At 41.9% G+C, this 14,090-nt stretch overlaps 1 protein-coding gene across 1 annotated transcript; it reads right to left on the bottom strand.

The window, feature by feature from the left end:
* Positions 1-4,837: 4,837 nt before the first annotated feature.
* Positions 4,838-13,831, bottom strand: cacng4b (calcium channel, voltage-dependent, gamma subunit 4b). Its single transcript, XM_028411954.1, has 4 exons — positions 13,482-13,831; positions 6,702-6,785; positions 5,713-5,853; positions 4,838-5,361 (listed from the first exon to the last, which is right to left on the bottom strand). The coding sequence occupies exons 1-4, from the start codon at positions 13,702-13,704 to the stop codon at positions 4,838-4,840; spliced, it is 972 nt and encodes a 323-aa protein (XP_028267755.1). The 5' UTR covers positions 13,705-13,831.
* Positions 13,832-14,090: the final 259 nt, after the last annotated feature.

Below are 14,090 nucleotides of genomic sequence, written 5' to 3'. Positions count from 1 at the left end.
CTTACTCAGCCAATCAGAACTCACGGTTTGAGACAAGAGTCCCACCTGATACCAGCAGCTGATCCAGATTCAGAGTCAAAAAAGAGCTTAGATGTAGAAATGATCAAATTTGAAGTTAAGGTTTAAGTGTGCATTTCTTGGCTGGGCTTGTAAGATTTTGTCTTGTGAGCTTTTCCAGTGTTGGAAGTCTACAGGTGGCTGTGACTGCCTTAACACAGCTCATCAATTTCGCTTTTCTTTTTAAATACAAATCCAATTTAGCACACACATGATTGCACACATTTACAAATGACGCCATTCAAGGAGGACAAAATGCTAAAATGTGGAGCATCTCAAAGGCACAATCAACCTTTTTCCCTATGAAAAGCATAAGTAAATGGACATGCTTTTTATAAACCACTGTGCCCCACTTTAGACAGGGCTCTGGCCCATTTTCAGCCCTGATAACAGCTCACACTGCTCTGGGTTTTAAATGGCAAAAAAGCAAGAGCAAGAGGTCTTTAAAGAGGATACAGGACACAAAGACCAGAACGTGTTAGGACTTTTTTTATGAAAACCATCAAAAACTAAATGAACCAAGAAATTGATCATCAAAGATAAAAGCATCAAACACTGTTTAAAGAAAGAACCCCCACAGTGGGGGCTCGTTCATTATCACATTCCATCTTGATGCATTTTCAACAAAAACTGCTGTCTTCTTCCAGAGGGCGGGTCCTTGCCAGAGAGCAACCACTTGTCTTTGTTATGTAAAAAAAAAATGTCGTTTAGTGCTGTCTGTCTTACTGGGTAACCCTCTGACCTGCTTCATTTGCTCAGGATCCCCTGGTGACAGTGGAGAGACCAGGCACCTCACAGCTGCATAATCTCTAAGCAACAGCCAGCATGGACGACCGTGGCAACACGTCACCCACAGGGGAGTGTGTCATGCTGGGGGGGATCACAACTGACCAGGGAGGAGGGACACTGAAAGAGACAGACAGCATCTGGCAAGAAGGCATCTCTGACTCACCTGTGAGTGCCACTCAGTGGGTTGTTATAAAGATTATCAAGCATAGTAGTAGCAGCGGTTTAGTGTAGGACACGTATAACATCGTTTCTGCTGAAATCAGGATTGACGTTTCTAAACACAGCAGTGATTAACTGCGGCTGCCAGCTTCCCTGTTAGGATTTTTATTCCGGGATGAAAAACAACCTTAATTGGTGGCTAATTTTACCCATAGCAGACTAGATTGCATATCCTTCAGAGGGACTCAACTGTATTCATTTGCTAATGACAGGCAGCATTACTCAAGCTAAATTAGATTACCCATGCCCCGAGGCCATTTCTATGAGGGTCATGTTAATATTCTTTTCTAAAACAACAGGATCAGTTACAATACATGTGGCGTCGTCCTCTGTCATTTGACCCAGGCTAGCAAACACTCTGGCCATCCATCTGTGTGACGTGGAGGTCGGGTGATGTGGGATGGTAATTTGTGAGGTAATGAGCATAAATGAAAGAAAAATTAAATTAGATGGAAATTACGTTGGCATGTAGCTGTTGTAGATATTACATCATGTATTGCTATGAAAACATAATTTCCCCAGTTAAATAAACAGCTCTGATATCCCATGTGTAAAAGATTATAGGTATGCAAACAGCAGCTGCAGTACCTGGGGTGTTGTGCTTTTCTTTAGTACTAAGGTCTCCTAAACTCTCTATTCCCGTCTGTTTTTCACACACTGAGGCTCACAGATTGAATCGTCAGGGTGTCTTTAGAGATAAAAGATGGCCTCATTTGGCAAGGTGGTATCTGTCTGAGTGAAAGTGACATTTTTTTAACATTTTGATCTATGAGCTTTTCTATTAGTGTGATGCCCACTGATTTATTTCCTTTGCCAAACAATGTGGAGACTTCAAGGCTGAAGTGGCTCATAGCTCATTCGGAGATGACAGTGATTCAGTCTTATGCTGCTGAAGCTGAAAGAGGCATTCAGGACTCTGAGAAGGTCAGCCACAGAAATGTGAATGAAGCGTTGCAACCAGAAGTCTTCAATGAATATCAAGCTACACTGACATAATTTCCAATACATTTTGTTGTGCACATGTGCATGTTGCATCTGCAGCACTAACAGGTAGACATCTTTAATTGATATATTTAAAAGTTGGCTTGCTATATGCTAATCTGAGATGGTAAATATGATAATATGGCCATGGTGTACAGTTCCAAATATAATAGAACTTGTCGCCATGGCAGCCTAGGAAAGAAAGCTTTGAACTTTTCATAACCAAGTAGGTTCGTTGCCTAAATATAAGCAAGCACTTAGTCATAGAAGACTGTAAAACAGTAAATGGCAATTGAAAACTAGGATAAATGTTTTGCTGGATCCCCCACTGTCCCCTGACAGCCCCTAATGCCAACTTTTGTCAGCCTTTGTATTTGCTGGCACTTAGGTCAACACATAAAAAAACGAGACAGACTGAAGATCCCACTAGTTCTAGGAATCCAGCTGCTTCGGAAAGTGTATCAGCATTACCACCGTGAAAAGGTTAGCACATTATCGTTAGCATTCAGCACACCACACGGCACGCTCTGATGCTGTGTCTGCTTCATCAAAGAAATCACCACTAAAAACAACTTTACCCTGCTTTTGTTTATTTGTCTATATGCAGTATTTTTGGGGTAGTGCCTAAAAAGGGATGAAAGACCATGGAAGTATATTCAAATGAAAAATAAATATGCTTTAAAGATTGATTTGAACAATAAAAGCAAGAATTACAGACCATAAACAGAACAAAGGCACTGAAAATACTTTTACAAGCTGTACGTTCGGTCTTCAACATACTACAACAGGACGTTGTGATACAATAAGAGGGTCTCCTCCACCTTGTGTTCAGGACATTCAGAGTCAAATGTTCTTCATGAATGTGCCTATTTTTAGAGTAAGTCATAAATCATAATAAGCACATACAGTAAAGTACAGCAACCACAAACACATCAAAGTAAAAATAATTCTGTATCATCGTAGCATATTTACTGCACTTTTCCAAACAGAATATTCAACAGATACACTTTTTTGGACGGAGAGAAACCAGAATGTGTTCACCTGAATATAAAAAGGTAAATTGAATTGAATGGCCTGATGGTCAAGGCGTTGTTATTGAGATATTCTTCAGTCAAATAATGCTTTCAGTTCTCTGTTCATGTCTTTTAACATTCAGCGTTTTTATTTTACTTTTATATACAATTTTACAGCTTTACATTACAAACAAACACTAATATAAAAGTGAAAGATCTACACTCAGAATTGATTATACTGATGGCTTTCTTTTATATGTGCTCAGCTGTACAATGTTTTTAATTGAATAATAATGGAATGTTAAACGCACTAAATGCAATTAAATACTATCCGGTAGTTGAGTGAGCTCACTCCTATACTCCCACAATATGTGGTTCTTAGAGAAGTCTCACACACTCACAGTATTTACTACATACAGCAATGGCCTTTTTCTCAGATTATGCTCACCAGATCTATCTTTGTCACTGGCCCATTTTCCTGCAACAAAGCAAGGAGAGAACCTCAAAAGTGCACAATAAAGGCGTGTTTCCTGAGAGGACTAAAGAAAGAGCAGTGATGGACTTGCAGACTGAAACAAACACACGATTCGTTATTAGACCCAAAATCTTTCAGGGAAGGGGGGGTGGGGGCGGCCAGATGGACTCACAGACTGTGTGACAGACAGACATGCGTTCCCTGCTTGGCTTTGATCCTTCTCTGTCGAACACTGAATGGCAAGGCTACATTCTGAAGAAAAGGATGTCCTGACCTATGGTGGATTTCACAGTTCTGAACACCCCACCCCCCTTTTTTTTGTCAGTGGCTCTTTTGTTGTGACAGGAACATCACAATGTCCCATACAGTACATCAGGGGCTGAGATGGATGACACACTGAGATGGAAGTGAATAAAAAGAGACCACTGAACTGACAAAAAGGACATTTTGTCCCTTCTGACAAATGTCAGAGAAGCATAGGATTAAGGAAGAGACAGCAAGTTAGACAAAACCTTTCATATTGTTTTAGGGATTTGATGACTATACAAAACATTCAAAACATTACAACTCTTCAACTCACTACCAACCACACTCTTTTGGGAAAGAAATGGTGAGATATAAAGATCGATAGTTTTAATTGACTCCACATTACAAATGTGGGCCTGTTGTCCCTTTCAAACCTATGATTAGTATAAGGCAAAACCAAATATGAGGTCACAACACAAATCTAAGAAAGAGGTCTGGACTTCAACACCACACACTAATGTCACACTTTCAAGTTTTCCATTTCATTTAGCACCTTTAAACTTTAGTGTAAAAAGAAAAACTGTTTTCTTTGTATTTTGACTCTTAGATTTAACTTGTCTTTTTTTAAACTCCTAATTCAGAGAAAGATATGAATTCTGATTTAAAATTCAGACCTTCAAGAAATATCTGAAGTCAAAAATCTTTTTCATTTTCTGTTACTTACAGGTAGCGTACCTGGCACATCTTAATGCTTCACTTATACATTCACTCACAAAGTGTAACCATTGCACAAACAAGGGTCCACACACTGCTCATTTAAGCACACTTCATCACACTTGAACGATAACACTAGTTTTGGACTGGCTACAGTCAACAGTAGCTGCTTTAAAGCAGATCATTAACTCAGGTTCTGTTGGCTTAGCTTCTGTCTAGCTTCTGGTCTTTTTTGGTCCTTTTAAAATGGACAGTGTCTGTCTTCAAGATGGCCATCACATCAACGAGTCAGCCCTCTGTTTCTTGTTCATCCTTGTGAACTTTAAGTTTAGCAACATTCCACTCACACTGGTGTGGTCCGGCGATTCACCCCATCCTTTAAATCATTGGGAAAACAGTTATGGACCTGGAGGAACTCAGCGGCCGACTCATGTTCTGGGCTGTACGTGTTCTCTGTCACACTGTCCCTTGCCAGGGCATACATGGACAACTCATCTAGCGGTGCACTGGATGAAGGTGCCCCCTTCAGACCGACCGGCGAGTTCTCTCTGGAAGCCTCTGTAGAATGAGAGCTAGCGTGCGATGTCCGCCGGCGGTAGCGGAAGCTTGGAATCCTTGAGTACGGGGAAGAGGAAGAGAGTGAGCGAATAAACTCACGCCGTGCCCTCCAGCGAACTTCCTTGTTTTTCTCAATGTAGATGTTGATGGCGAGGACAGCCACGGTTTCGGCTACTATGAAGGAGAGGGCACCAAAGTAAAAAGACCAGCCATAGGAATATGTGTACTTCCTGTCATCATCACGTTTGTCATTGGGGTCTCCTGCGTTGCTGGAAATGTAGACGATGATGCCAATAATGTTGCTTAGACCTGTTGAGTAAGAAGAAATGAGACTCAGAAATAAGGAAATATGAACAGGAATAAGTACAGAGGAAATGTGAAAAGGAAGAACCAAGACAATTCAATCCTTCATGACTTCACTGCCAACAATGATGAAACGCATGGACTCACGCTGTGTCCATCAGTCAATGATTACAGACCTACTGAGGTCCTCATCACTTGTGTGTGATGAATGGAGCTTCTGAAGAGAATGAAGTTTATGATTGCACCACTGATCAAGTATATTGTACAAGCTCCCGAACTACAAGCCACCTTTCTTCATCTTCCATATGTCTACATGATTACTCCTTGCTGGGAGCATGGCTGCTTCATCTGGCTCACCTGCAGCTACAAACAGAATGCCTGCACTGAGGAGGACGTTGTTTGTCTTGTTGTAGAGTCGTCCCACCCCGACACAAAGCCCGCCAAGCATTAACAGGATGGTGCTGAGGATGGGGAACACACTGGAGGCTCGAACAATACCTGAAGACACAGTTTAAGCACAGTTATAATACAATAATCTGGATGTCTTTTGTTTTTTTTTTAAATCATTAACCTTTTCAAGTCCTTGTCTGTCTAGTCCCTTATTCACTTTTCCCTTTTTGTGGAACTCCATTATCATTTATACCTCTGGTGCTTATTGTGACAAACCTCAGCTGTGGGTTGCAACAAAAGTTTTTCAAGTTTCGAAGCACGGATTAATTAAAGTTTCAGTCTTTTATCAAGCCAACGAATGGATTGAGTTTGAGGTTGTCCAAATGCTAATAATTCTTTTTTTGTTCTTCTGTACATGAATCAGCTGTACTTTAAATGTACTTTAAAGGAAGGTCTTTTGCTGGTTGAATGTTCATTGAGTCTAAGCCTAAGCTGTTTTTGGCCATTTCTAACAGAAACACACTTTGAAACTGAGAAAGAAAAGGCTGTTTTAGACTACCTTGAAATGGATTTTATACAGCTGCATGTTTTTATTTCATTGCAGATGAAAAGTAGCAGAGCAATAAGCTTAATAATAATAATAATAAAAAAAACTAGTAGAGGATTCATATGAGCTCCTGCTGGTAAACCAGACATGGTGAGAAATGAATAAACAATAATCTTCAAGTCAATGTCAACACATTTTTCAGACATTTGTAACTGTATTTATTTGATTGCAGTTTAATGATTCATTGGCTTTGTCCTGCACTTTATGTCTGTCTTTGTAAGAAAGAATGCTGTTTAGAGACTCCTTTCACGATCAAATAATAGGCTGTTGAAGGTCAGCGGATTTCCACTTGGCCTTGAAAAAATGAACGTTTTATCAATGATTGAAGAGACCACTGTGGAGCACTCACGTAGCAGGTATTCAGAGCTGTCTGTGTCGTAGTCATTGTCATCAGGGAAATGGTTGATTCTATAGCAGCTGCCTTGATTGATGCCTGTAGGACAAACAGAAGAGCAATGAGTTATTGTTCATATCTGCATTACATACTGTGGGATGTGGGAGTCTGACTGTTACCACCCTTTTTATTTACACAGTGGTGTTCATTAAGATTTTATGTATTGCTTAAACTGTTTTAAACTAAGAAACGACCTCGACCTAGATCATTAAAACCTAGGTAAAGTTTACTCATCTTTAACAAGCACTTTGCGCCACTGTTTTCCATTCAACTCTGGGCAGCCCACATTTTCCTGGATTACCTCATTAATTCCTCACTTTCAACCATTTTTCAGACTGGCCTATTGTTGAGAGCTCACTGATTCAGCTGTGGATACTGTAAAACAAAGACCACACTCCAGTGCACACATATGTGAAGAAGCAAACTGGCGGCGCTATACAGTGCTGTGATTAAGATCACATTTCCCGTAGGAATTTGATGGGTTGTGGTGCGTGTCCAAAATTCAGCCCAGATAAATGATTGAGCGACAGCAGAAACAAGAAGTCTATTTGAGCAGCACAAGATTGGGTGCTGGAAGCTTTTAATGCCAAGGTGAGAGAGCAGGAGAGAGGGAGAGATTGTAGCTGTAATTGAGCAGGAGCATAAACAACACTTTGTCTGGAGAGAAAGGGGTTTGGGGTCGGGTTAATGGATGTGCACAGGGCTGTGGTGGTAAAGCCGGGAGCTCTTTAGCCATTCATTCAGCGTTTGAGCTGTGAATGCCCTCCACACAATTTGCAAAAGTCATCCAAGGTATTAAAAATGGGTTTTCTGCTGTTAATTTGCATATTTTAAAATGAGTCATTACATTTTTCGGCACCAAAGTTTTATATAGACAAAAAGCAGATACAGTGGGGCTTCAAGTTACAATTTCATACAGTATGTGTCTTTTCCCAGCAGTCCAGTTAGTGTGCTGCCACCAGCACATTCCAAAAAGACGTGGTCTCACAGTATCAGAGGCCTTTAGACTTGTGAACACATTCACAACAGTTTTCAATTATAGTATTTCTTCAACTAAAGCGCAGTCTGCCCTGTAAGAAGTGTGAATGTTCAAGAATCCATGCCAGCAGGAAACAGCATCTCTTACAGTAGTCAAAAAGCCCACTAAGACCCTCTGGCATTCGGCTTTCAGCAATCAGCCTTCATTCCAAGGGCAAAAGACTCTCTCACAGGCACTGGTGTTTATGAGCTTAGGCTTTGATTGGCAGAGATTTTTTCTTTATGAGGTGATGATGCTCTTGTTTCCATCTGCAATTATACCCTTTAATCTTTTCCTTTTAACTTTGAAAGGCATAAAAACACTAGACTACCACTGCCTTACTGCAATTAGGTAATTACTGTAAGTATATGTGCCCATGTCTGTCCACTGTTCATCTCTAAAAGGTAGCGGAGATTAGAGCTGACCTGTTGTATAAACATCAACCTTCCCATTAACACAATACAGACAGATACCTGTCAACTCCATTCCCTGGGTGCCCAAGAGTGAGCCATACAGCCATCATTGTCTGTGGCACAGATTTTAAGGGCATGCTAGCTTCCATTAACTAGGTCTGCTGCTTAATAAGGGACATCAAATTAATTAGTGTCAAATCAGTCAGTGGAAATGGAGCACAAGTTTCTGTGTCTAGTCACTGATGGAAAAAAGGGCTTTGGACTATTTTAAGCAGCAATATGAGACGTGCCCTGTAGAGAAACAACACATCTGGCTCACGTGGTTAGATAACATAAAATACAGACACCTTTGCCATCCTGTTAATTGCTGTTTAAAACACCAACTTGTGCGATGTCAGGGCTTGTAGCAGATTTAGCACAGGATGTGTTTTCAGCTAAATGTCTGGTTGATTTTACATGCTTCTAATGATCCACACAAAACACACCTTTGACTATAAATCCAAAACTGTACTGGTAATATCTGCCACATTGTCCACCTTCTGGTCCAGTCAACCTCAGTCTGTCTGACATGTCTCTCCTGTTTGTCTCTGTACGAATGGAAGACATAAGAAAACACTGCAACTGTTTGGAAATCTGATTATAAGTGGACACCTTGAGGCTTGTGATCTTTAAGTGACAGTTATCAGCATTTAGTTTGTGTGTGTGTAGGAAGGCTGTGTGGCAAACCCCTCATGAAATGAAATGAATTTTGAATACTGACTAGGCTGGGAGGGAAGGAATGAGAGCCCTCTGAGGTGTGAGGAAATGGAATGGAAAAAAGCAAAGGGGGAGAGCAGAGGCCACAATAAAGAGGATCTGGCCAATGAATCATCAGAATTCATGAATAGGGTGTGTTACAGGACAACAAATACGGTATGATAAATCAAAGAAAAAGCTAATTACGGACGTTACCATGTGATTGTGTTGTGACAAACGGAATTAATCTTACACAGTCAACACATTACACAGAAAATAATAGGTTGCCTCCACTAGCCTGACTGGAGCTGCAAAGCCCCACGCTGAGCATCTCCTCTTCTTCTCCATGGCAACCCCTTGTAGTCTTTAATAAGCTCATTTACATAAACAATCTTCAAGGATGCTTTTGACATTTTCATTGTATTTTGATACCCATTAAATAATATACAACACTTCCCTGGCCCTCCCACTTCCCTTTTGCAGATCTGTGGTGATACATATACCCATATCACACAGGCAGCAGGCACAGCTGTAGCGCCATTGGCAACAACATGATGTACACTGTCATTATTTTGAATTACCGCAGCTCAGCCAGTGGCCAATAAGAGAGAAACCTCAGAGGAATACTTCAGTTGTGTTGTCGTTGCATCATGTCACCTCTTGCTCATTCTGGTGTCTGCAGGCCTACAGTGTGTAATAACACTTTACGTTCTTTTTTCCCAGCCCTGCCGAACAGATTGATGAATAAACCAATCCAAAGTGACATTAATGTTGCATTTCACTAGATCTGAGTAGCCTCCAGTGGTTGATTTACTTTGAATAATGCTTCACATAGCAACGCTACAGCAAACAGGGAGAAGCAGCACCCTGCCCTGCATTTACTGTTCTCCGTGTTTCTTACAGATCTGCGGTGGAGAGCGTGAACACTGATGACGGGGACCGCTCTGAGCTTTACAGGAGGTGGGATGATTACGTTTTATAAATGCAGACATGCACACACCCCTGAAACACAAGTATAAAAACAGTGCATATTACTCTGGAAGCTGGGCAGAAAATAAAAGCATCTGTTTAATCAAACACCCCCCCCCCCCAACTCTTTTTCATTTTTTCAGTCCAAGTGCAGATGAAAGAAAAGCAATTTGGCGAAGACATCAGTGATTCAGTGTTGATATGACTGACAGTTGTTTAATTAAATTGTCACCAGGCTGCAGTTTCTTCAAACGCAGCTCAGCTTGGGTTCGAATTTGCATGTGTGCCCAAGTTGTTGGAAAGAAAACTGAGATCTAACGCCACATGGAGTCAGCTTTGGCAGCTGTTATGCATTGTCACCTGCTTAAAAATCCATAATGGATTCTCAACATGATGCTTTAAAAAGTGCAGGAAAAAGGGAAAAATCTCTTTTTCTTTTTTTTTTAGCACTTAAGACTTAACAAACAGTCCTACACTCAATACATGCTCCGACCTCCAGGGGCAGTGTTATGACTACCAAAACAAAACCTCAGCTTTTTATGTGCTTCAAGTGATTAATGCAGGAAAACATTAAGATATCAGACCACAATTACTTTTCCTATCAAGAGATTGGACTGGGTGGTTTGGTGGGGCTGTGGATATCATTTGGAGTTATTGGTCTAAACCTGGCAGCTGGCTGCAGCCTTTTTGAGCTTACATATCTCTCTTTGTCTGCGTGAGTCTTCTTCAGGTACTTTAGTTTCCTCCCACATTCCAAAGATGTGGATTTTAGAGGTGATGTTAAACGGTGATCATCTTTGAGAGTTAACATCTAATGACATTAACCTGAACCCCACACGATACACCACCACCATGGAAAAGCACCTAATGAAAACACCACCAGCAGAGTGGAGTCTAGTTGCATAGATAGAAAGCCATGATGTAGAAAAGACTGACGTGTGTGTTTAATCTATAAAGAGAGTGCCGGAGCAGGGGATGGGGTGAGAAGGTGAAAGTTGTGGCCTGCTGGCTAATTAGTGCCCCCGCATGGCTCCTCAGTTGTTACACTTTAATTACAGACTTGTGGAGCATGGTGAGAAATGCCAGTTACCCCCCAGCCCCCACCAAAGCTAACGCCTACTCTCAAACACCCTAACATCTAGTGACCCTCCAAGAAAAACAGCTGCCTCCCTGTTCAACACCAGTCCAGCACCTCCAGCTGGGACATTTACTGTAAACATATACCTGCTAATTGGCCTGTTTATTTGGTTATATCTCAGTCTTAGGGCTGGTTTTATTTACTGGAGTTGCACAGAGTGCCTCTGATGCCGATTTTGATGCAAATTAGGTGCGCTCAGTGCACTCGTGGGTGCTGCCCATGGCCTCACAATATTCATGGGGAAAACAAACAATGATGTGAAATGCGTGACTCCATAAATGAGGGGAGTGCTGACCTCACTCTAAAGAGGCTTCATTTGATATATTCCTGTCAGCTCCTTAATTGTCATTCAGGCATGCTGGAAAAAAAGGGTGATGAGCAAGAGGCCCAGAAACACAAACACATTTGTTATCAGGCTCCACAAAGACAAATAAAGGGGCTGATAGTGCTGAGTGGCTGATAGAAAGACATGTCGCTGTGATCTGTTGAGCAGAACGTGGTGATGTTTTCCCCCTCTAGGTGTGATACACACCGAGCCAACCCCGTCAATAACCCAGTGTGTTTGTCGTTATGACCAGAGGGGTGCGTGTGGGTGTGTGGAGGGAGGGCTGGGGTGAGGCTTCCTCTCTTGTCTTCTCCTCTACACTTATGAGTCTCCATGACAACAGAGCCACAGAGCAGCAGCTTGTAGTTTAAGCTAGAAGCACAGAAGTGAAACTATGTACGACCGCAGGACGTTGTTCACATCTGCCTAAAGAACAGCAGGCCACAAAAAAAGAAAAAAAAAAACATGGACGCCTGTTTGACGAAATCTTTTACAAAGCTGTCTTGTCTCAATTCACATCCTAGAAGTCATTGTGCACCAGTAATGTTCAGGAAACGTTTGCTTTAACAACCAAAGAACACATTTCTATCAGCTGCAGCTGTCATGGAAATGCTGGTGTCAAGCAGCGCTTTGTCACAGAGGGTGATGTAAATAGGAAACTCCCCGTTTGTTTAGCGACACAGACACCTCTGTGTCTGTTTGTGGAAGGAGCCTTCAACATTGTTCATTGCGATCACGAAAATGTCTTCAATTGCAGCACCTAAATTGAGACGCCAACGGCTATGAACAACATAACCTTCAGACAAAAAACAATGTCCTAGTGCTGCAGCAAGGAAAACTAGAATTTATTTCCATTGTCGAGTAGCTGATGTTTAGCACACAGACCACTCAAGCATATATTTAAAAAATACTTTCAAAGTTATGATGTGTAACTGCATTACAACATAGGAGTGCACGATTGAGCGTTTCAAAGTGCATGCATTCCAGACCATGAGTAGGCTGCACAGGCCAGATTGTGATCATCTTGGAGAGTAAACCTCTCTCTCTCTCTCTCTCTCTCTCTTAGATCCCTTTAAAACTAATTAAAAAAATATTCCCTCATTTTTAATAATTACCTCTGCTACAGCATTGTGCTTCAGAAATGACACAGTGTGCTGTGTTTGGGGTGGACCCTGCTCCTGTAGCCTGTACATCTCTGTGAAGTGCCAGATCCTGCAATTTACTACAGATTTCTAAGATTACAAGAACTTTGAAAATTGTCTGTACAGATTGGTTTGAAAAGTGTGTGTGTAAATGCTAGCAGTGCATGTGGAGAGTACTCATTAACATTTATTTTATATATGAGTTATCTGCCTATGTGTTTTCATCTGGCTTTGCGTCATGACAGACCATGAACCAATCTATCCAGTTCCATCGACTTTCTCATTGATAGCTGAGGCGAGAAGTCAAGGGGTGGTCAGAAGGAAGATTGGTCAATGAATGAGTGTCTGTCTGCCTCTGAAATAAGACGTCACAGCCAGCGCACCTCCTATCTTCAGATCAAATCCGTAAAATCACTGAAAGACGCTTATTCCAAAATAAGGAGAATCATCACCTGACCTGTTGTTCCAGGAGAATATTTATTTTATTTTGCTTGGACATGACGTGAACTCAGAGTCATCTATTTTTAAATCGTCGGGCATGTTTCCATAGCAATTTCAGGGATGTTGCCAAGCAACAGCATCGGATACAATAAAGACATGAATGAAAGTAGACTAATCGCGCGCACATTTCCTGGCAGCGACCGGCTTAAAAGTGAATGGGTTCAGACGCGTCTTGGCATTCTTTTGCAGTTTATTGTGCTTGAGCCGTGTGTTAGTGGGACACCTGCATTTTAAATCTTGAGTATATCATCTCTGCCTTACACTGTCCCTTAGATATTGCTCTGCAACTCCGATCTTTTTCATGTTGTGCGCATATCGGTCAACAGAGCTGCTTGCCGTGCGTAAAAGGAGAGCGTCCTTTTGTGGTCTGTGCGCACTAGGGATCCAAAAAATAAATTTCTATGGACATATTAATGTGGCTCATTATTGATTGCACAGGGACCTCATATGTGTGTTCCATGCATTTAGGTTAGTAAAACTTGGGACAGGCTTACCTTCAATACAACAGATTCTCCACAGTCCGGAGTGGGTGAGATCTCCTTTCTTACTTTTGGGTTGTGGCTGGGTCTCGTCTGTGGTGGCATTGGTGCCGTTGCAGATGTATGCCCGTGAATAGAGCCAGTAGTCAGTGCCAATGGCAATGGTCATCAGGCTGAAGGCAGCGAACGCCCCCACTGTGGCCAGCAGCGTTTGAACCCCGCGGTCACACCAAGCCATGGCGCTTCATACTAGTCCACACGCTTTACCGGTCCAACATGCACGCACAGCGCGTCAGGGCGCGGAACCTTTGCTCATACTTCTTTGGGTGCGTCCACGCTCGCTGCTCCTTTAGTGAAAGTGGAAAGTGCGTCCCAAAAAAAAAGATGATGAATGGGGAACACACACTGAAGCGTTCACCTGATACTCAGAACCCACTGGTTGCTGCTTGCAACATGCAGCCTGGACACCAGTTGTGCCCACTCCTGATGCTCCACAAAATTTTGAAGCGCACTGGAGAGCACGAAAGCAGCATCATGCAATTCGAAACATTCACGTCTCACTCCCTTATATCTTTGCCAGACACTTTTTCTCTGTTCCTACACTGTCTGCGTCTCTGTTAAAAC

Source organism: Parambassis ranga, chromosome 8 (genome assembly GCF_900634625.1).
Source record: "Parambassis ranga chromosome 8, fParRan2.1, whole genome shotgun sequence".
In the NCBI taxonomy this organism is placed as follows: domain Eukaryota; kingdom Metazoa; phylum Chordata; class Actinopteri; family Ambassidae; genus Parambassis; species Parambassis ranga.
Note: the sequence above shows the minus strand (reverse complement) of the source record. Positions and strands in the feature narration are given on the sequence as shown.